Source organism: Pagrus pagrus (assembly GCF_965226575.1).
Source record: "Pagrus pagrus genome assembly, chromosome: 15".
NCBI classification, from domain to species: Eukaryota; Metazoa; Chordata; class Actinopteri; order Spariformes; family Sparidae; genus Pagrus; species Pagrus pagrus.
In genome coordinates, this window is record NC_140199.1 from 12,795,408 (window position 1) to 12,817,559 (window position 22,152).

Below are 22,152 nucleotides of genomic sequence, written 5' to 3' on the forward strand. Positions count from 1 at the left end.
CTTACAGGCAAAGGCTTCATAGATACAGTCATGCACACATGCCTTACACAAACACTATCACGCACATACAGAACCGTACTACCGATAGAGTTTGGATTTTTTATTTTATTTCATGTATTTATTGTGTTAGATAAGATAAGATCAGCCAAAGCACAGGCATTACCCGGGCCTCCGTTTACCTTACTGATCTGCGTGTATGTGTGAGTCTGCGTGTGAAGCCCCACCTTTGGTCAAACAGACACACATCTCATGACATAGAGCAGAGGAAGAACTTATAACCTGGTCAGTACGTGTTTATAGAGCTCCGTCTATGCGCTGTCACTGGCTGGGAGTTACACACATCCGGAGAAATTATTATGAGGGATTCATTTTGTGTGAGTCTATACATTTTTATTGTTTTAGGTAAATTCTGTATATTAGTCCTTTAAAACCACATTCAACTTGGAGAGTTTTAGAAACTTTTTTTCTAAAAATAATGTATTACCAACTATGTTCCTTTCCACACCCAGTCTACTTCCCATGTGTGTAAAATGTTAGAACTGTAATTATATGCATGTTTAAATAGGGTTTATAGTGTAATGCATTATACTTAACCAGCACATTACAGTGTTGGTCCCACTCCACCAGCCACCTGTGGCATTAATGATCACATATAAACCTTTAGTTATTACCTTTCAGGCAGTATATGGTGAAGTCCCTGACTATATATCAAATATTGTGTCTATCAAAGAACCTAAAGGCTCAGGGCCCCTAAACTGTTTTGTACATGTCATAGACTATATGCCATATTGATGTTTCTACAAAACATGTCTGTCTGTTAGTCATGTTTGTGTTACAGAAAAAGAGACATTTTTGACAGGACAAATCCAGCTGTGTTTGTGGCAACCAAAACAGTTATTTTAAGTCAAAATATGACCTTTCCTAACTCTAACTAGAGAATAAGCACAGTGGTAACAACATGCGACACAATTTCCTTGTAAGAGATCAATAAGGGTGATTTTCATCTTACCACACAGGTAATACAGTAATGTTGGAGTAGTTGGAATGGACAAAAACACTGGAAAGACTGAGAAAAGATAAGATATTAGCTCTCGAAAATAAAGGGAATTACAATAACTATCTGATTGGATGAAGTGTACACTTTCTGAACAGCTGGCGCACGTGTGTGTACGTGTGTGTGTGTGTGTGTCTCAGTCAGAAGCACAGACACTCACACATCCACATGTACTGTACAAACAGTCTTCCCCTGTGCTCCCCTCTCCTAATTGCTCTTGAATGGTGACCCTCATAAACAAAAGGCAGTCCAGGAGCAAATAAACAAAAGCTTGTCTTGTCTTTTATTATCGCTCCTTCATTCTTTTCCTTTTCTCTCTGCGTGGCCTCTGGTTGGTCAGAGGGGAGGAGGAGGGGGGAGCGGGAGTCAGCCCTCTCTTTTCTCTCTCTCTCTCTCCTTCTCTCTCTCTATCAGATGCCTGGTGTGTTGCACGTATTGATCGCAGAGGCTCAGTAGCAGAAAATAATGGGGTGGTGAAAGCTTAGTAGAGAGGGAGATGGAGAGAAAAAGAGAAAAAGAGATCTACAAACATGTGTGTGCGCAAACACACACACACACACAATCCTATTTCCCTGCCTCCTCTCTGCCCTGTGCCCCATATGAATATTGGTTCTCCCCTAACTCCTCCACGTCACCGTTATGTGTGTGTGTGTGTGTCCAGGCTGCCTCATTTGCATACATGTGCGTGTGTGTGTTATCTATGTGAATAAATCCTTCCAAGCCCCATGCGCCTCAGGGTGATGTGATGCGGCCAGTGCCCGAGCAACCATACCCTAGCTAATTTACAACCAACCTAGTGTGTCCCCCCCACTCCCACACACTCACAAAGACACACAGACACACACACGGCTTGATGACACCACGGTGAAACATGTCGTCTAGACGACATTGAACCCTGAGTCCGCCCAGGGTAATTGTTTTATGCAAATGGAGAGAGCTAGGGCTGACATGATTGGGCCAGACTTGGTGTTGATTGAAGTGTGTGTGTGTGTGTGTGTGTGTGTGTGTAGCAGTTGTTATGGATGTGGCCATGATTGTGGTGTAATGCTGGTAGCCATTAGTATTATTGTTATTGTTGGAAATGTTCTATTATTCAGAAGGGCAGGGTGGGGCGATATACATAACATGCAGAAATATGGAGGCGAATCACACGCACACACACACACACACACACACACACAGTCAATAAATACAAAATCATATCTGTGTAAGATCCAAACTGTCATTGAACTGAATCATGCATCCACGATGGGGCCACACGTCACACTTATAAACCAAATATGAATCATAGCAACAATGCACCACACCTTGTAAACATATAGACGCAAACTGCAAAGCCACTTAATGAATGTGTGAGATTTTGGAGCATACAGTAAACACACACACACACACACACACACATACATACACCCAGGGCCATGTGTTATCAGGGCAGCAATCAGAGGGGAGAGTGTGTGTGTGTGTGTGTGTGTGTGTGTGTGTGTATGTGTGTGTTGTGGTCCAAGTCGTAAATTTAATTTCATGCTGGATTTGCAGAGCTCATCTGAATTGCATGTGAGCACAGCCTGATGGGCCTCGGTCTCAACGCTGGAGAGGCGAACACTAAGACGCAGATGCTGCCATCGATGGAGCACGCATACACACACACAAATATATACAGACACACACACACACACACATGCAGCAGTTAGATCTCAAGGTCAGGATACCAACATGACCTCTAGGCATGAGCCCAGAAATAAACACATTTATATCAATGTGAACAATGAAGTAAATAGGATTTGCAACTTTGAAGCATCAGTGGTGTGAACACTCATGAACAGGCATGACATGTCCGAAAGGCATGACCTCTTTACCTGGTCTCAAGGTATATATGTCAAAAGTAAACCTTCGATAACTCTGGTTTATTTCTTACTTACTGTCTATTAATCCTTCATGTTTTTGGTTGTGTTTTGACAAGTTGCAGATGAGGCAGCTGAGGGGGGGGCGGGGGGGGCGGAGAGTTGTTTGTGGAACAATGCTGCTTGGATGTGACGGACAGTAGTTGTTCTCCGCATCGATTCTTCATTAGCATAGGATTTCAGAGGTAAGACATTTAGTTACGTAATCCTCTGAATACAACAATTACTGTGCATACATTTAGAGTAAATATACCAAAAAGGACCTGTTGACCTGATGAAAATAAGATAAGTTAACACTTCTTGACACGCGATCTAATTAGGAACAAAGAAATCTATAATTTTCTTTAAACAAATGATCAAGTTTAGCCCTAATAGTTGAAAATCACTAATTCACTCCTGCGACTACTATTTAATATTGATGCAGTCGTAGATAAGTTCTCACCTGTCTCCATGTCTAATCAGCTCAAATCCCAAACCTATCACAACCCTCTGTATAAGATACTGCATCCATTACACTCCATCCTCCACCTCCCGTCAATAATTTACTCTCTTTTTTTTCTATCCACCAGCCCGCTTTACTGATGTCTGAAGCGGAGCGAGCAAATGAGACTCTACAGAGCTAAAGTTAAAAGAGGGAGTGAGAACTCTGCAATTACCCCGTTACAAGGTCTGGAAGACGGAAATGTACAGTTCAGACAAGTCCACTGTTTCAGATGCCCGTCAGATGCATACCGAGAGCCTCATAAAACCGCGAGCAACATTTAGCTGTTCTAGCATCACATGCTAACTATTCCTGACACACTGAGGGGATCAATTCGGTATCTCAAGTTTTATATTGCGGTGACATTATCCTTCCGGCCCATTTGAGATAAATAAATGTAAAAATGTGTTTTTGAAGTTTAAGAGTTAACTTTTCTCACTTACCTCTTTACTTTCACTGTGCAGAAACCTGCCGAGGTCAGTGACAATTCAGTCTGCACTATCTGAAGGACAAATGAAAGGTTCAGTTCTATAAAGACTTTCTTTTTCTTTTTTTTATAAGGAAAAAAAAAACTATTCAGAACACACTGAATATACTGAAAAGAATCCAGTCGGTGAAAGTGCTTGCATTTAGTCATCCAAGAACCGTCACTACCTGCTATCCACTCTATAATTCCTTTTAATTTCATGCAATCAATCAATGCAAAAACACTTAGACACATTCTTTTCAAAAACGTTAACTAACTTAAGAGAGGAACTCTCAAGTAGGCAGGTATTGTTTGACTCTTTCTGCTACAAAAACCTTGCAAAGCAAACCAGATGAACATTTGAAAGCCAAGGTATCTCCTCATAGACGTCCTATTTTTTTTTTCTTTTTGTTTTTTCTTTCCTTCCTTGAGAGTACGAACATGCTGATTGTGGAGGATTGTCCGTCAGCGCAGAAGGAAAAAGGGAGTTATTCATTCTTTGATCCTTCAGGCCATTTTGACTAAATGCTTTTTCCAGTCCCTCCAATCATTGACTCAGCAGATGGTCTGAGTGTCCCAGGACAGTTTGAAGGAGGTTTTGGAGCAGGAAGACTCAATTGTCACAAATAAAGACAAACTGTAAAAAGAGTACATAAATATTTCACCACTGAAACTACACAGACTCATCTTCTCATTCACAGGTTACCATCATTGCATGCATACATGAATCTTTGTGACCTGGCTCATCCATCACGGTTGGTATGCTCACCTTGCAACTTATATATTAATGGAATTTTTAAGCAAGACTATACCATTGTTTTGATGGGCTTCACTCTCTTCAATACACACATAAGAGACAACTCTAATGTTAAAGGACAGGCTTTCACAAAACCATTTGTTCGCACAAAAACACTTAATAATAACCGTCATTATTAATAAATGTTATTTTTATATTTAACTTTAGTTGTTTCACCGTTAACAAACAAGGAAATGCTTTATAAACCTTTTATCAGGCGACTAACCTAAAGTTGCAACTGATGTTTTACTTTTAGCTTTTAGCCGTCCAAATGTTTACAGATGAACTAACAGTATTTATTAACCATTCAAAAAGCATTTTAAACATCAGTTGCAAGTTTACAGTGAACAATTGCTTGATATATGGTTTATAAATCATTTCACTGTTGGTCACCAATGAGTGGGTGTGTTTGGCAAATGATTGTGGAGAGTGAGGCATGTCACACGGGTAGTGCAGCTAAAGTTGTCAGCCTGAACTAACGTGCAGGCTCCATTTTTTAGAGAGAGCTGCACCGCAATACTGTGATGGTATTATCTTTCTGCCACAGCTGTTATCTTTATCTTTATCTATTCTGCCAGACAACTTTTTGGTATTCAGTGAAACATCTCCTGCGAGTAGAAGTGCGAGCAGGTTGGCTTGTTAATTAAGGGGACAGGCCGTGAGGATGATTCAAACCATGTGATCACAGTTAAACTGAATTTCAGTCACATTGTCCAATAATTTTGACAATACCAGTAAATATACGATATCCAGAAACTTTCACTGCATTCCACTGTTTTCCATACGGACTTTGGTCAGTTTTTTTTTGCCGGAGACTGTGGGACAGGGCAAACGCCAAGGAAGACCAAAAGAAGCTGTACAAGCCTCCAGAGAAAGCTAGAAAGTGTAACTGAGTGAAGATTACTTTGTCAAAAATAATAAAGATTTTGCAATTACTCAAAAACTTTCAAAACATTTTTGAAAAATCAAGACTCGGCACACATATATGTCAATCTGGATAAAGGTCTGCAACTGTGAAATGTAGAGAAACCCCAGAGCTAGTGAAGCAAAATGGACGGCATCATGTTCCGTTAAAACAGGTCAGCAATGTCACAAAGTAGCAGAACAAACCTCTGACCAAGGCCTTTAATGCTGTAGGTCATTAATAACAAGTTGTCGGAGACATTCAACTTCTTTGGACAAAAAGACGGGCTGCTTGTTTCCATCTTCAGTACCTTGATAGGAACAGATGGAGCGGCGCTGGTGAACAGCAGCTTTACTGAATTCGATATTCACACTGAAGTGCCATCAGAGGTGTCATCATTTAAACTTGTCTGGCAAACTGTTTTCTGCCATTACAATGTAGTAATGTTTGCTGTAAGTGGGTTGAACCAGCACTACATCTCACTAAAAGTTAAGAATCCCCGGCTCTGAAGGGATTTACTGCATATATTATGTGACTTTTTTTTTTTCATTGAATGTTGTGGTGCTCCAAACATAAAGTATGAGAGAGGAGGCTTGAGATCAAACAAAACAAGCCTCTACAAAACATCTAAGAAAAGATAACTTTCACAAACACCTTCCACACAGTGACTACCGCTGCTCTCCCAGAGCGCTTTACCTTCCAAAAGACAAAAGCCAGACACACACCTACACATACAAACACACTCACTCTTCTTCCCCCTCTCCTCTCCTCTCCTCTCCTCTCCTCTCTTCCCCTCGCCTCGCCTCGCCTGGCCAGTCTCAACATCCCAGCGCTCTTTGAGGCGACATCCCAACAATTCCACCGGGTCCCTCATTAAGGCCCAGGCGCCGACTCTCGAGGGGAGGTGGGGGGGCTGCTGGGTAAACTTTGGAGAGGTCACCTCCTCGTTTCCGTCTTGCGCCTCCTCTCATCCCCCGTTCCGGCCCATCCTCGGGTCCTGTCAGCGGAGAGTGTAAACAAGCAGAAAGGTTAGCGGTGTTTTCACCCGACGCCGTCTTCTCTCATTAGGGACAAGGGACAGTGAGCAGGTACCACCAACAACGCCACACTTTGTTGTGAGCGGCAACTTCTGGTTTTATCTCTGGCTTTTGAGATGTGTTCAGCACAAAAGGAAGAGTTAGGCACCAGCTGGTTTGAAGGATGAGTTCACCCGGAAAGGAAAATTGAGGCATTATCTATTGACTCCTGTGTTGATGGAAAGTTCGGTGAGTTTTGTAGTCCACAAAACACTTCTGGAGCTTCACAGCAAAACAGCATTGTAGCGTTCTCCTAAATAACTGAAGTAGATGGGGAGTAGTTTTAAAATATAGAAAAAAATTAAATTAACAAAAACAAAAAAGACCTATAATCCAAGCTCTGAGGCTCCAACTTTCAACTTTCCATCATTATGGAGTTTGGAAGAAAATGACTTTATTGAATTTTTATTTTTCGGTGAACTTTTTTTTTAAGTGGCAGTTTGTCTTCAGTAGTGCTAAACTGATCTGTAAGTAATGAAAACGTATTTTTTCTGAAATATTCTGTACTTGACTGAATTAAAAGGGGATCTGTCGGGCCTTGGTTGAGGTACAGTATAGGCTCTACTCAGTGCTATTCTAGTTCTTACTATCTTTTTAAAAGCTGTTATTACTACTAGCCCTGAATGGATGTAATGTTATGCATATGCTTGTAGTTACAGAAGGTGCTTGCCGCTTATGGATATTGGTTTATTGGTTACTTATGTCGTAAAAATATCTTTAGACTGTTGTATCTGCTGATACCAATTCCAGCATGTTAGGCTTTATTAAAGGCATTTCTGATTTTGGCTGCAGAACAACCCTAGTTTTGTATATACAGAACATTACAATGAACAAGAATCTAACAACAAGAGACACTTTTCTACATGTAACTTGCTGTTACAGCCACAAAAAAGTAACTGAAACATTTAAATAACGTAGTTACCTTTCAAAAACCCCAACAGCAACACTCCAAGGGGGTTTCAGCTTCTCGAGCATCATGGCCAAACGAATCCACAATATTATCGTGAAATCTGTTGAAGAAAATGCGTCGAAAAATTTTAGTCAAATCTGTCTTTAACTTTGTTTACTGTGTCTGTTTGTTGGCAAATAAATTACACTCAAATATGATTGCAGGGAGCTGGAGAGAGAGTCTGTAACCAGAACTGTGCAAAAGCGAACAATTACACTTACTGAATAATTAAAAGGCAACCAGCTGAACTGATAAACAAAGATGTAGAACAAACAAACATCTGCACTAGATCATTCACACAATATTATCGTATGTGTATTATTAACACAGAAAACTGTACGTATGCAGAAACACTTGCGGAAAACTTCCCTGGAAAACTCATGCAGAACACATACAGTCCACGTGGAAAGAACAAGGAAGGGACTTCCATCTTTCAGTAGTTACCGCGGCATTGACTGTGCACATAACCTCTGCATACCAATAAACTAAAAGATCCTATTAAAGTTTCCCCCATGGCAGCATTAAAACCTCCAGCTCGAGTCATCCCCCCTCTCCTTTATAGCAGCTTTGTCACTGTCCATCCACTCCACCAGAAACACACATACACACACACACACACACACACACACACACACACACACACACAGAGCCACCGTCCAGCAGCAGTGGAGACTGTCTCCTTGCCTGCCTGTCTCTGTGTTTGCTGACTGGCTGTGGAAGAAGTCATTTAGCATGCTGAATGTCAAGGTCAGCTGTGCCGTCCTTTTCATCACTCTCTACAGCAGAAGGTCAGAGAAAAAGCTCTTCCTCAAATGGTCAGCGAGACAAAGAGAAGCATGCAGGCAGGGGAAAAGAAAGAAAGGCAGAGAGCAAGGACATAAACAAACAAACAAACAAGCAAACACCTATTTTCAGCTTCAGTTAACTGATATTGTCTCACCCCTGGCTCCAGTAGAGCTGCTATTCAAGATATTACATTCTTTTTGTGTGTGCGGTGTACTAATTCTGCCATCATGAGAGCCGAATGTCTTGACAATAGCAGAAATACTGGTCACTCTTATACTCGGGGCTACTTTACATTAAGTTTTGATTTAATTTGGGTGTGGGTTTAATTGTTAATTAAGATTATTGGCAACTGTTGGCCATGTTAACACTCTTAATATTACTGCAAATAAGGTAGATCTTTTTTGCTGTTCTCAAGAGAGCTTTTTCTTTGCCACACCTTTGTAATAAAACTGGATTTATTTGAGATAATGAATTTTGGGGCAATAATCATGTAATAAATATACAAACTCTTTCCCCTTCACGCTGCCCTCTGTCTGAGCTGTATCCTGTATGTTTGCTGTCACATGGAGTAATGACCGCTGAAGGAGACGACCGTAGGCCGTTTCAAACGTCACTATTCCCCCTGTGATCCATAACACACAGCGATTTTAATGCAGCGAGTAATTACAATATGCCCCAACCTGCTCTCTCTTATTTCCTTGTGCAGAAATACTCCTGCACAAGCTCGGCGTGCACGTGCAAAGTGTTGCACACACTCGCATGCACATATGCAAAAAGACTGAGAGGCTCCACAGCAATGCAGAAACTAATTTAATTTAGTAGTAAGTCCTAATTGCTTGCACAATGCAAATGCAATTTACTTTTAGTGCAGAGGAAAATACTGTACTGTATGCACTTTACATCAGCGCCTGGGATCACCGTCTCGCTATATTTGGAGTGTAAACTGATGAAAAGCAGACTGTGTTAAGTAAAAGCTTATATAAGGAAATTATAGGCAGTACTTAGACGCATCAAATGAAAAATTAAGCATCTAGTAAATCTGCATAGCATTAATTACATCAGAGCATCAATACAATCAAAGTCACCATTTTGTTCCTCTCCTGTAATTGTTTCTACTTTACCAATTTTGTGTTCCTGCAAATGTTTTCACATTAAAAGCCAACAAGGAAGAGGAGTATTATAGCCTCTGAGCAGCTGGAAGGCTTGACTTTCTTTCAGCAGCTTAATACCGGTCCAAACCAAAAACAGGAACAAATCTATTAAATAAAAATACATGATTATAATAATAATAATAATAATAATGAATATAAAAACACTGAAGCACTGGAATTAGTGTATAAAAGTCCACACACCCTTACAATTAAATGACATAATAGGTCAATTGCCAGTGATCCCAAATAAGATATACCATTGTTCCCATACGATGTGAATGATGCATCATGGCATCACTCCTCATGTCGTACAGTTGCTGTTTGGTTACGTTTAGGCATCAAAACTACTTGGTTAGGTGTAGGAAAACATTGTGGTTTGGGTTTAACTAAGTACCCCACATATGAAACTTAAATGTCCTACGTACGTATGTTACGTACATAAGCTACATAACTTGATGTAACTTGACTGCGTTAGTAAGTTGAATGAACTCACGGAAGACTTTCGGTTTTACCCGGGTCATGAACAGCAGTGTCCTGGGTGAAAGTCCTCTGCTTTGTTTTATCCATAGCAAATTAAAACAGCTGCAGATCAGAGCTCTTACTAAAATATGATTAAATACATAAGTAAAGGTGATCACTAATATGAGTCTGTTTCAAACGACGATCTGACTGTCGGTGCAGTTGAAGAAAGTAAAGGCCAGGGCCTTGAGAATGTATTGTATTTAAGTCGGTACCAGCTGTTTGCTGCTCTCCATCCTCCCCAGTCCTTCTATCATTGTTTCTCTGTCCTCATGCCTACTTTCCACAGCTTGAGTAAACACTGCCAACTCTTTCATTAGCCCTCTCACCACAGTCTCTCTTTCACTCTGCGTGTCTTTCATCCCCTCTCACTCTGTCTCTACACGCCCCTGTTTAAACAGATGAATGTGATTAGAGCCAGTTTTAAATGACATTGGAAGTTTGTGTGTTTAATGAGTCAAATAAAAGGCACGGTTATTATGTTCAAAGATAGGCCTTAATATAACGTCTGCGAGCGCTGCTCTGTGTACTCTGTGTGTGTGTCTGACACTACACCACCGCTATTGAGTTTATTTTATTGTGTGTTATTGTGCAGATTCTCAGATGATTTACTGCTAATGCCTGGCTTCTGCAGTGGTATTCTGTACAGCAACACCAGCATGCCTTGTGGTCACAAAACACATCTGGATTCACAAGTTACTCATTAATCCAGAGGTTTTTTGAAAATCCAACTTGTCCAATGTGAGGCTCCTTCCTAGCTTTGAATATTATAATATGAATATAAAAGTGGTAATGGTGTGGTTTACCTACTTTTAAGCAACAGCATTAACTTGTGTGGGGGCTGGTTCTCGCCTAATCTTGTCCTATTGAGGTATGGCCTTAAAAACTATGCCATATTTCAATAGAGGCAGGAAAGCTAGTTATTTAAGGTCTTCAGCTCACTATGCTCGCTAGTCAACAGTAGGGGAGAATGGGGTCAAGTGAGCAAGCGGGTAAAATGAGCCAACCCCATAAACAAAAGTAGTCATGTGAGCACAAATTAAAGAAGCATACTATTTATGTTGGACTGAGGCACAGGGAGAGAGTTGTAAAAAGAAACAAAGCAGTGCACAAAAATGTATTGTCATGCCAAGTAAAGTCAACTTGTTTCTGAAGTTATTTATCATCTTATCTTAAAAAAGTTTTGTCAGAATGTAGGTTTCGGGGCAAACTGTGCTAGCTATGTTGGGTTGAGCCAATGGCACATCACACACACACCCTTCGTTCAGCTCAGCCATTTGTCTAATGTTACAACAACTTCATTATGAACCAAACAAGGCCTTGAACTTTAAAACGATTATCTTTACATGGTATTACTCCTATTATGCTCCTTATGATAAACTGTATGCACTGTAACATTGCTGTGACAGTTTCATGTATGACATGGGTGTTGAGAATACAGACACCATTTTTTCCATCGATTGTCCTGGACTTCAAGAGGACTCGAACCAGATCGCACAAGCCCTCTTCTTGAACATCTACACGGCCGCAGCTCAGTGACTACTATGTATAATAATACTTGAAAGGTAAAGAAGTGTTTATAGGCTCCCTTTGTCATACCACACACACACATACATGCAAACACATCTGCCTGTACCTGCAACACCCTTTGCACTCTCATCTGCATATCCCTTGCTCTGCACTATAAATTCCACCAGAAACGGGCACTTATACGTTCATAAATCTCCTCCTTGTCACTTTCAAATTACATAGATTTATTCACAGAAGAACAGGCCTGAACAGAGACGAGAGAACAAGGAAGAGTATAGAGGAGAAAAAAAGAAAAAGAAACACTCACATCTTTATGATCCAGCACAGCAGTGTGAGGGGATCTGAAGTGTAAGTGTGCTGTTATGTGGAAGTGCATGTGCAGCAATGTTTGTTTACTCTGTGCTGCATTTACATAAATATAATGTTTATGCCTCAGGTGGGAGAACCCTGAAGCAGCAGGCAGTCATTGTGTGTGTGTGTGTGTATGTGCGTATACAGTTTGTGATGTAATCCAGTTCTGGTTACTTAATGGGTAAGTTTGGTACTCATGTCTGCTAGTCCAAACTGGGGGCGTGCCAAATGACGTCTACTTTAGTTAATAGACCGACTGTAGTTAAGTTCCTCAAACAACTAAGCTTCAAAAAATCCAAACTAAGCCTTTAACTGTGTCACAAAAGTGTGTATTTCCTGATGAGAAATATGTTGTCATAGATCTATAGGGATCAATAGAGATCTCACCTCTGTGTTTCATTCTAGTGTGGCATCTTCTGATTGTAGGGCGCCAAGCCGGAGGGCACTGGTACTTGACAGTTGGGGTTTTTCCTTACAAGGGGAAAACATGTGGCTAATTAACCTGTTGCTGCTGTTTCTCTAAATATTTCTGTCATTTTTTCATTTTGTTTAACCCGACCATCCTTCCCCAACTTCCTCCATATACAGACTTTTGCCTACTTCTCCTCATGTCCTCCTATGCAGTTGTAATAATTCCTACAGCTACAAGAGGACACCACCTAATGACAAATGTAAATTGGACGCTCAGGAGAGAGTTAATGTGTCTCTCTTCTTATTGTAAACATGGTGATACATCTATTGAAATAGTGTGACTGACAAATGCCATATGTGGCTGCATTTGTTGCCATTAAAAAAATGCAGTAGGCAATATTAATTCATCATAATTTTACTTCAAATAAAAAAATGACTACTGCATCTCACAAAATAAATAAATAATCATATTATCTGTGAATGCCTGCTCTTTGTATTTATTTTTTTGAAAGACTTGTCAGGTCTGAATCAGCCGACCAATCAGCGTGTTAACTGACATCTAAGTCAATCACAGAAGCAGCAGAATTTGCAATGAAATGTTAATGTTGCCTATCCACCTTCTTTCCAGCCCTCATGATACCTTGCGCGAATTATGAACGTGACGGTCACTTAACTGGAACTGGCTTTTTTCCATAATGAAAAGGACACTTACATCAGATTGATTGGTACAGTGTGTCATTCACTCATGAAGACCTAGGTTTGTGACTTTATCGAGTGATTACTGCTCACAGCACTATGATTGCTTCGCCCACTAAGCTAACGTTTCAAAAGCCTTGAAGATGTCGTCAGTGCGTTGGTTATTCTGATACGTTGTTACTTATGCTATTTCCGTCGCGAACTGGAAGTATTACCCATAATTGTTTTATTAGTAACCTCCCCGGTGACTGATGAGACTCCTGGATAGCCAGTCATAGTGGAAGAAGGATCTGTAGTTGAATCTTTATGTTGCCTACAGCCGCTTTAATCTCCTGCCAAGTTGTATTCATTAGAGTGTTGCCCTGTCGTAATGAAAATTTTGATTGTCCTACTGTGTGGACTTTCTTCACAGCAAATCCAGTAATCACAAAAATTCCCACTGAATGAGACACATTGTGATCAATTTAATCATCTATTTACTCTCCTCTCCTGTGCATCGATATGACTTCTCCCACCCTCCATGTCTCTCTCCCTCTTCTCCTCCTGTCACTTTGCCAGAGGTGTTATGCAGTTTTGCTAAACGGAGAGACCTTTGAAGTTGTAGTTAGTGAGCCGGCAGCTCTGTTCTCCTTTGTCTGCTTCTGTCTCGCTCTCTCTGTCTCTCTCACTGTAGGGGAAGACTGTGATTCATGTACTGCTTGTGAAGACCACCATTAATTTCATGTAATACAGCTTTTATCTCCGTCCCTGGGCCCGCTATCGCTTCCATTTTCCCTCTTTCTGACTGTCTTACCTCATGTTCTTTCTCTGTCTGTCCTCTCTGACTTCACACACTTCTCCCTCGCTTGTACGGCCACTTTATCTCGCCGTCTTCCCCGCCGTCTCACCTCTACCCTTCAGTTCTTCATCGGAGGATATGGTTGTCCTCTCCATTTTCCACAGTTATATTTATCATTCATTATTATCATTATCAGAATCATAAAAGGCATCGTTACACTCATTTTTATTATCATTGTTTATAGATTTCATTTTTACATTGGAGTAATTTGAACCCTCAACATTCTAATCATCATCGTCATCATCATCATCGTCGCCATCAATATCATCCCTATCATTGAAAGAATTTTAATTTTCACAATCATCATCATCATCATCATCATGATCGTTGAAGGTTTTTGAAATTGTCACGATCATCAGAATCACTCGTAATCATCATCGGCGTCTTCATCATCATCATCATCATCATTAACACAGTCAACACCACCACTCTGATGTAGTTTTAATCATCTAATAAACTGCCATCTTTACGATTGTCTTTACAATTAGTGTCAACATCATCAAAATTTCACTCATTACCATGTAGATAAAATACTGCCAATCATTATCATCCAAACCATCTTCACCAATATTAGAACTATTAATTGAGTTTGTATATGTGAGATGTATGTACATAATTATCATGAAAGTCATCATAATCATTATTATCATCATCACAGTCCCAATATTGATTCTGTCAGGAACCAGTTCTGTGGTGGTTCGTCAGCTTGAAACTTCTCCACACACACACACACACACACATACATGCACACCATGTCAAATCCATTGCTCTTGATTGCCACCCGCCCCACTTCCCCCCACAAAGCCCGCAGTGGCACTGAGCCGTGGAAATGTCGGGGGTCAAGTTTATGTTGACGCTAAAGTGACGGTCACCCTGGGCCACGGTAAAGGTCAGCGCCATGGCGACAGCTGGTTGATATCGTCGTTGGGGAGGCACTCATGAGTCACCGCTCCAAATCCTCCATGTGGCATTAACATCATTTTCTCATTGCGCTCTCTCTCTTTCTCTCTCTCTCTCTCTCTTTTTTTTTTTCTTCAGATTGCCATCTTCCCAGATCTGCCCTGTGCCGGATGCGAAGGAAAGGTCAGTTCTTAAAGTATAGTTAACACAAGTTTTTCCTTACTTACTTTTCTGGTGCATGATACAGTTTGAAAATAAAGAAAGGATAAAGTTGGACTAGGCAACGAGCAAATTCTAAAAATGACACCTGGAGTAGAAGGAAATCCAGGTTTATAATAACCTTAATGAAACTTGGACTTGATTCTGAAATAGCTGGTAGTGGGTTTCACCCTATTTATTCAGCCATCACAACCTACATCTATGCATTGATTAGGAATGGAGCTTACAGCTAATGAACAGTGGATAGACACTTCTGCCAAAAGTGATGCCGTGTTCACGTCATATCAGATTTCCTGTAAATACAAGCTGTCATCTGGGAGAAACCATTCACGTCACTCTGCCAGGGGTAATTACCAGCAAGACATGGGCTTTTTTTTTTAATAGGGCACAATGTCTTGAACTCGAGATTATGAATGAATATGTGATACACATGGCAGACATGGATAATAGTGATAATGATCATCAGTTAATAGTGCTGTTTTTCAGAATAAAGAGCCAACAAAACTGCAACACAAAATGACTATATCACTCCAAAGACTGCAACGAGAAATGCAAAGAAATGTGATTTACATCTAAAATCAATGCTTGAGCACGACTGCTTGTCCTCATAGTTTTTCTTTGCACTCCTGTGTTGTTCTTTGCGTTTCTGAGCTCGGTCTTTGCTGTAATTGGACAATTGTTCTCGGGGCAGGGATCCTGTGTGGTGCGGCTCTGCTCCTCTGATAAACTGTCAGTCATACCCCGCCAGAAACTATGGGAAGTGACCACAGAACTCCGATGCTACTAAAACATTCTGGCAGTAGCGCTCAAACTTGTCAGTTTTCATCACTGATTTGTCAAATCTTACTGACATCTGATGACTCTCTGGAAAACACGTTTGAGTTAGTTGTATTTATTGTGAGAGAATGCTGTTAAGCTTGTTAGCTCATTTGCTACAGCTACAACTAAATCTGGAAATGTTGTTTAATGCTAAATGTTTCTAGGTAAAGATCTTTGAACACCAAAGCGCCCAATCTTTTTAGTCCACTTTTGTCCGGCAAACAAAACTTTTGAGACAATTTCAGCTGATTAAACCTCCGCTCAGCCCTCCTCTGCTCTCTATCATCACCTACGTATGCTGTTTGTTTTTTAAATGCACACAAGGTCACTGTTAATAATTGCTCCTTATTAACTCTGTTTTTTGTTTCCATTGTCAGACAATCAAGCATAAACAGTCATTTGATTGTGCCTCATGAATGCTGAGTAAAGCGGCAAAACTGTTGTGCAAAGACGCTCATGTACTCTCAAATTGTGTGTGGGACAACAGCATTATTGCTGACATCAACAGCTCTGATATGCTTAGGTTGTGTTGCTTGTTGACATGTTTATATCAGTCAAATACAGTATATACAGCATTGATAATTGGTGTTAAAGCTCTGAACTCATCATTCACCACACGATGGCCTATGTTAGCTTTCAGATTTTGCTTTACTTTGAATAAAGTATGGCGAGACTTGTAAGATAAGTGCCACCAGTAAATTACCATAGTGTTGTTAAATGACATTCACCTGCTGGAACTGGCCTGCCATGTAGTGGTCTCTACTACACTAATGGGCCCCTACATCCCCTAAAATGTCAGTGCATTTTAATTGCACAGTACGTCTTAAATGGTGAATAGATTTCATCTAAAAAAGGTTTTTTTCTGCACTAAAATTTAAAAAAACTTAACAACTATAATGTACTTGTGGGTTTGGTAGTTTACCAGCATTGCCACTGGCTGATGTAAAATGGATGCTGGGATACCACAATTCAGCTCCTAAAACAGTGCTTAAAGTGGGCTGGTACTCACCAGTACACTGTACTTGCAATTTTACATTTTATACTCTGGCATACAAGGACTTTTTCTCGTGTACTGGTACATTAGGTTCCCTGGGTGACTCATAATGACCCTAAATAAACTGCGTTATAAGGGGGCACTACATGACGCTCACATTACAGTTGTTGCCTACCTGCTCTTCTCTGTTGATGCTTGAAATGATCTGTGGTCTGTCCGACTGTCCTTATGGCAGGTCAGTGGGCCTCTGTGCACATGCCAACAAGTAACAAGTGTGGAACGTTGTTGGGCTGTAAGTGATGATGTTTCATAAATCTATGAGTAGAAGGATGGAGTGATCAGCCGCTGACAAAACAGATACATAAAGGCTATGTAACTCTTTATTCTCCGATCCATTCCGAACATTGTTTGCTCTGAATCTGCTTATGTTTCAAATCACCAAGTAGTGCTTATATTAACATTTCCTGCATTTAAAGTCACAGTCTGTGATTAATCATTCACCATTAGCCTGATCATCACAGCAGGTAAGAAGGAAGCTAGAGGGGTTCAACCTTTTCAAATAATGAGCTCAGCAATATCTTGGTTTTCTCCACTTCTTTCTTTTTTAGTTTCCAGCCACAATACCAATGTACAGTAGTAAAGGATCTATACAAGGAAGGTAAAAGATGACAGCTCAAGTACTACTATGAATAATATTTATTTCCTTGTTATTTGGAGGGGATATGGAAAGCAGCCATATAGAGTGTATTTAAACGGCCTCTATTTTCCTGCCAGTCCACTTTCTGTTCTCCAGCCTTCCCTGATTTCCTGGGCCCTTTGTTGTCCCCCCCTCTTTTACTGGCAGAATGAATATCTACACACTGCAGCTCCACAGGGGGTCTGATGTGTCTGTGCTGGAGGATGGGAGGGAGTGTTTAGACAGCTAACGTATGTAGGAACACCAGAGCTACAACCACTCTACCCCCTACTCACACACACAGACACACAGGGGTTAATATTGCCACCAGCCGTGTGGCGTGGCCGACTGGCCCACCTTCCATCTCGATCCAGCCAGGCTCCATGCTGGGCACGACACGGCCGCTTGACAGTATGCATCCGCCATGTCAGGACGGCTCCCATATGGAAACCTTCCACCACCACCGGAGAGGGGGGAGGGTGGAGGCAGCTGGGCAGTGGGGTTAGATAGAGAGCCATACTGTAAAAACAAATATATTACATACTTCAGAGGATATTTAGTCTGTCAAAGTGGTCCACATTATATGTCTGTATGTAAGATAGCATCCATTGGAGATCAATTTTGGGCACGCAGTGAGCCCTCAAGCTGGAAGAATGATCAAATAGGTGAATGGATGGACCCTCTGAACACATTTTGTTCCTCCACAGTTGTTGATACGTGTGAAAAACAGTGCTCTCACAGAGAAACCTCCAGCTATACAAAGATCAAAACTGCCTTTCCCAATAAGGCTTTGAATCCCAAACAATTTGTTTATGAGAAATCGTTGCACAGCTTTCTTTGTGGATCCCAGAGAGGTGTGTGCACTGTAAGTACAAGAGCTGTGATGAAGGTTTGACGAATGCTTGTGAGTTAAAAAATGATATGAGAATGAAACAAGAATAAAACAAATGGAAGGGAATCTAAAAGAGGTCAATATTCATACAAAAGTATGTTTACATTTGATGAAAAATAAAAGATGTAATTTTTTTAAAAAATGGATATTTAAATACAGTACTTATTAGCCTTTTTGTTAAATATACATAGGTGTTCGTCTGTTGGATTTATTAACCTATTTCCAGGGTTGCTTACAAGTCCAAGACCGCATCTGAGACCACATTGAAAAGTCTTACTGAACCTGGAAATAATCAAACGGTTTGAGGATTCAAAAAGTAAGTGAAAGTGTCCTTTAGAGAAACTGGCTGAGTATCTAAAGCATGATCAGGCAAACCCAAAGTGACCACACCATCAGAAGATCAATACATCAAGCTTCGTTCTCTGAGAGAAAAGCAACTTCATTGCAGATACAGAATTTGCTTAATAAAGAACGCGATACTCCAATCAGTAAAAGTACCGTCCAGAGAAGGCTGTCTTGGACTGGTCTCAGAGTTATAGTTTCTAAACCACTTCTCAGGATGGAAACAAGGCCAAACACTTGAGGTGGAGGGGGTGTGAGATTTATGGCAGTAACAGAAGAGGTCTATGTAAGATGTGTGTGTGTGTGTACTAGTGGTGTGTGTGAATTGACATGGAAACAGGTCGGGCCCCCTGATCGGCCATTTAGAGGTGATTGCTCTCTCTGGATTGGCCCAGGGGATGACAACAGCTTTCTTAAAACCCATCTGATGGCCCTCCTCCTCCCTCCTCCTCTCCCACCTCCAAGAAATAAGCAGCATGTCGGTCTCCGGTTGTGTTAACCTCCGAGTAACCAAGAACAAGCCTGTTGATAAATTTGTGAAGTGTGAAGTAAGTTTGATAAAGTAGTGAGTTTGGCAGACTGGTGTGAGCCAGCTGATAAAATAAAGTCAGTAGGATCCTTTTTATTGGCCCTCTCTTTCCTCTTAGTTAATTGTCATTTATTTACATTTCTGTTTTCCTTTGCTGGAGAAGTTTAGGGCTGCTCAGCAAATTTATGTTGTTGTTTTGGGCACTGCTCACATCTGAAGTCAATAAACTGCTACCTTGAGCCTTGATTGAAACTGTGCTGCTGGCCTTTCTTTGGAGTGGGAAGAGCGGGAAGTCACAGCATGCTGTCCTGGTTCCCCTAGACCCGAGATGTAACAGTCTGGTATTACTTGTAATGAAAAAGAAATAAAAATAAAATTAAGCTATAGAAGTATCTTGACGTGCGGTCTGAGAATTTTGGACCCCACTATACATACAGTATATATATAAATCTCACAGCAAATCCACAACACAAGACAGAAAGAGACAGATAGCTAGATGGAGGAGTGACTGACCCAGGTGTGTGTGTCTGTGTGTGTGTGTGTGTCTGTGTATGGAGTCTAGCCATCTGCAGTTCATCACTCCTTCTCAAAGTCTCAATCTTGCTCTCGTCTCTAGCATTTGGAGGCACTAAGGTCCCTGATGCCAGCAAAGGTCAGAGCCGGTGATTTATTGGTCCTCTTCTGGGAGGCCGTCTGTGGACCTGAGATGCCTGCCGTGGCCCTGGATCGCAGCCAACATCCCTGACACCACCACCATGCTGCCAGCAGATGAAAAGCTTGTTTCACTTATTTTGTGCATATTTCATATTCTATATGCATCTGACAGATTACACAGATACCCCGACATGACGATTTATTAGCTCAACATGATGTGTCTGTTAAATGGATGAGCACCTTTAGTTTTCACAGTGGACGGCTGCAGAGTTCAACCTTTAGGCTGTCAAACTGGATCTGAGGAGTAGACATTTTTACATCACTGGTGTTAAAGGTAAAAGACTGTTGCTGGGGTTTCCTTCACCATTAAATGAATTGGTATGTTAACCACGAAGCCTGTTGTCACTTCAATCCCGTTCCTGAGGTCCTGCCAAAACATTAAAGTTTGGTACATTATTTGGACTACTTGAAATGCAATGTTTTCACAAATGTTGCTTTCAGGCTATTCTGCTGATAGACAGCTGAAATAAAGTGCGAGGATGAGAGGCGATGTGCCAACAATGGCAGTAAACAGATGAGCAAGCAAACAAACATGGAAGTAAAAAAAAATGCCTACTTAAAATATTCACAAAATCAGCCTCACAAATGTTTTATGAGGGAGAAAATGCATGCAATGTGTTTGTTAGACCTCAAGGATACACACGGTTGTTATGGTGAGAATCACTAAATGTAAACAAACGTTGTGTTTTAACATGGCTGCATTCCTTTAAGGTGTTCTGTATGCTGACTCATTGGCATGGATTATTTGTTTAATTTTTAAGGGATCGCGGGCGATATTAAACAGAAGCTTTAAGCTTGTTTTCATCTGCGTTCCCCTGGGAGGTTATGATTAACCCGTACGCACGGTGACAGGAAAGTACTACAATAAACAAAGTAGACAAACAGAACACAAAATACAAGTTACACTGAGAGAAACCAGTGTGTTTCCTACAATATTATACATCAGAATTTTAATAAAAGAAATATGGAGTACCTCTGATGCTCATTGACCGAGCTCAATGTAGATCCCAGTTTGAACATGTAACAGTAACTCTGAACAACTGCTGTTACTCTATCTATCTATCCATTTCTATCTCTATCATCTGTCTCTCACCTTAGTTTCTTCTACTTGACCCCTCTTTTCACTCAGGCTTCTCTATACTGGACCATCGACTGTCCTGGGTCCTCTCTCTCTCTCTCTCTCTGTGTAGTAACTTCCAGGTTTCCATGGTGAGGAGGAGATCATCTGACTCAGGTTTGACGACGCCTGAATGTGCTCAACATCCTCCAGAATTAATATTCCCATATGTTTACAATCTATCTATACTTTTGCCATACCGATTGTCTGTACTGTAATTCTTTTATGCTGGTCACACATGACATCTATTACATGTCTGTCCATCCTGGGCAAGAGACTGGAGCTCATGTTCCTTTTAGAACATATTATTATACTGTTCAGTTATTATCTTTACACTAAGCTCACTTATTTTCTGTTTCTTTTCAGTTTTCTGTCACTGTTTGGTTAGGTTTAATGGGACTAAAAGACTTGGTTGAGGCAACAAATATACTTGGTAAGTTTTAGGAAAACAGGTTTTGGGTTAAAATACAAGCTTTCAAAGCATAAAACAATTGTTTTAAAGGATTAATTCTCCCACATGCATATTTTGCGTCTTTTTTCCCATTCCGCTAAGTTGTTATATTACAAAACTGTCCAGTTTCAATGATGGTTCTGAAGCAACATTATTTATGATATTATAGGAACAACACAGCGATATCAGATGTGTCAGTGTATTGTAGACACTTTAAAAGCAGGGACACCTAAATGTAAAAGAGCCATCATTAATGTTATTAGTTCTACATGTGCTATTTCTGCCATTACAAGTCGTGACCTGGTTGCGATCAGGAAAATTCCCAACCTTGGCAGCTACCGTTTCCCCAAGTACCAAAGAGGATTAACTTTCCCTTTTCGCTAAAGGCTTACTTACACTAATTTGATTGACCACCTGATGAGGCCTTCAGGCCTGCACAGGCCCTTAAGCTCACAAGCCTTTTTGGCGGGGCTTGACTTTAGCATTATATGTGATGCAACTGTCTTACATCGCGCGGGAAATAGAACTATATGCTATAGATATATGGCTCTATTGAATCATAAATCTGTTGTATCTTTAAAAATCGCAAA

At 40.7% G+C, this 22,152-nt stretch overlaps 1 protein-coding gene and 1 long non-coding RNA gene across 17 annotated transcripts in view; one reads left to right on the forward strand and one right to left on the reverse strand.

The window, feature by feature from the left end:
* The window catches only part of LOC311271079 (uncharacterized protein), a 79,998-nt gene that overhangs the window by 45,209 nt on the left and 12,637 nt on the right, over positions 1-22,152 (forward strand). For 14 of the 15 annotated variants that reach the window (XR_014624337.1, XR_014624338.1, XR_014624339.1 and 11 more), the window contains exon 2: positions 14,948-14,992. Coding sequence is in view for 1 of the 15 variants with exons in the window: in XM_084376475.1 (XP_084232601.1) it covers positions 14,948-14,992; positions 19,897-20,025 (174 nt within the window). In the remaining 14 variants the exon portion in view is untranslated. Of the gene's footprint in view, positions 1-14,947; positions 14,993-19,896; positions 20,182-22,152 lie in introns of those variants that run through there. The other variant, XM_084376475.1, reaches the window with a different exon arrangement.
* Positions 17,025-20,259, reverse strand: LOC311271080. 2 transcript variants are annotated; one of them, XR_014624351.1, is made up of 4 exons: positions 20,175-20,259; positions 19,515-19,627; positions 17,875-18,036; positions 17,025-17,156 (listed from the first exon to the last, which is right to left on the reverse strand). It is a non-coding gene; the product is annotated as an uncharacterized lncRNA (long non-coding RNA). The 2 variants fall into 2 exon arrangements; XR_014624352.1 differs by lacking the exon at positions 17,025-17,156 and having other exon boundaries at positions 17,480-18,036.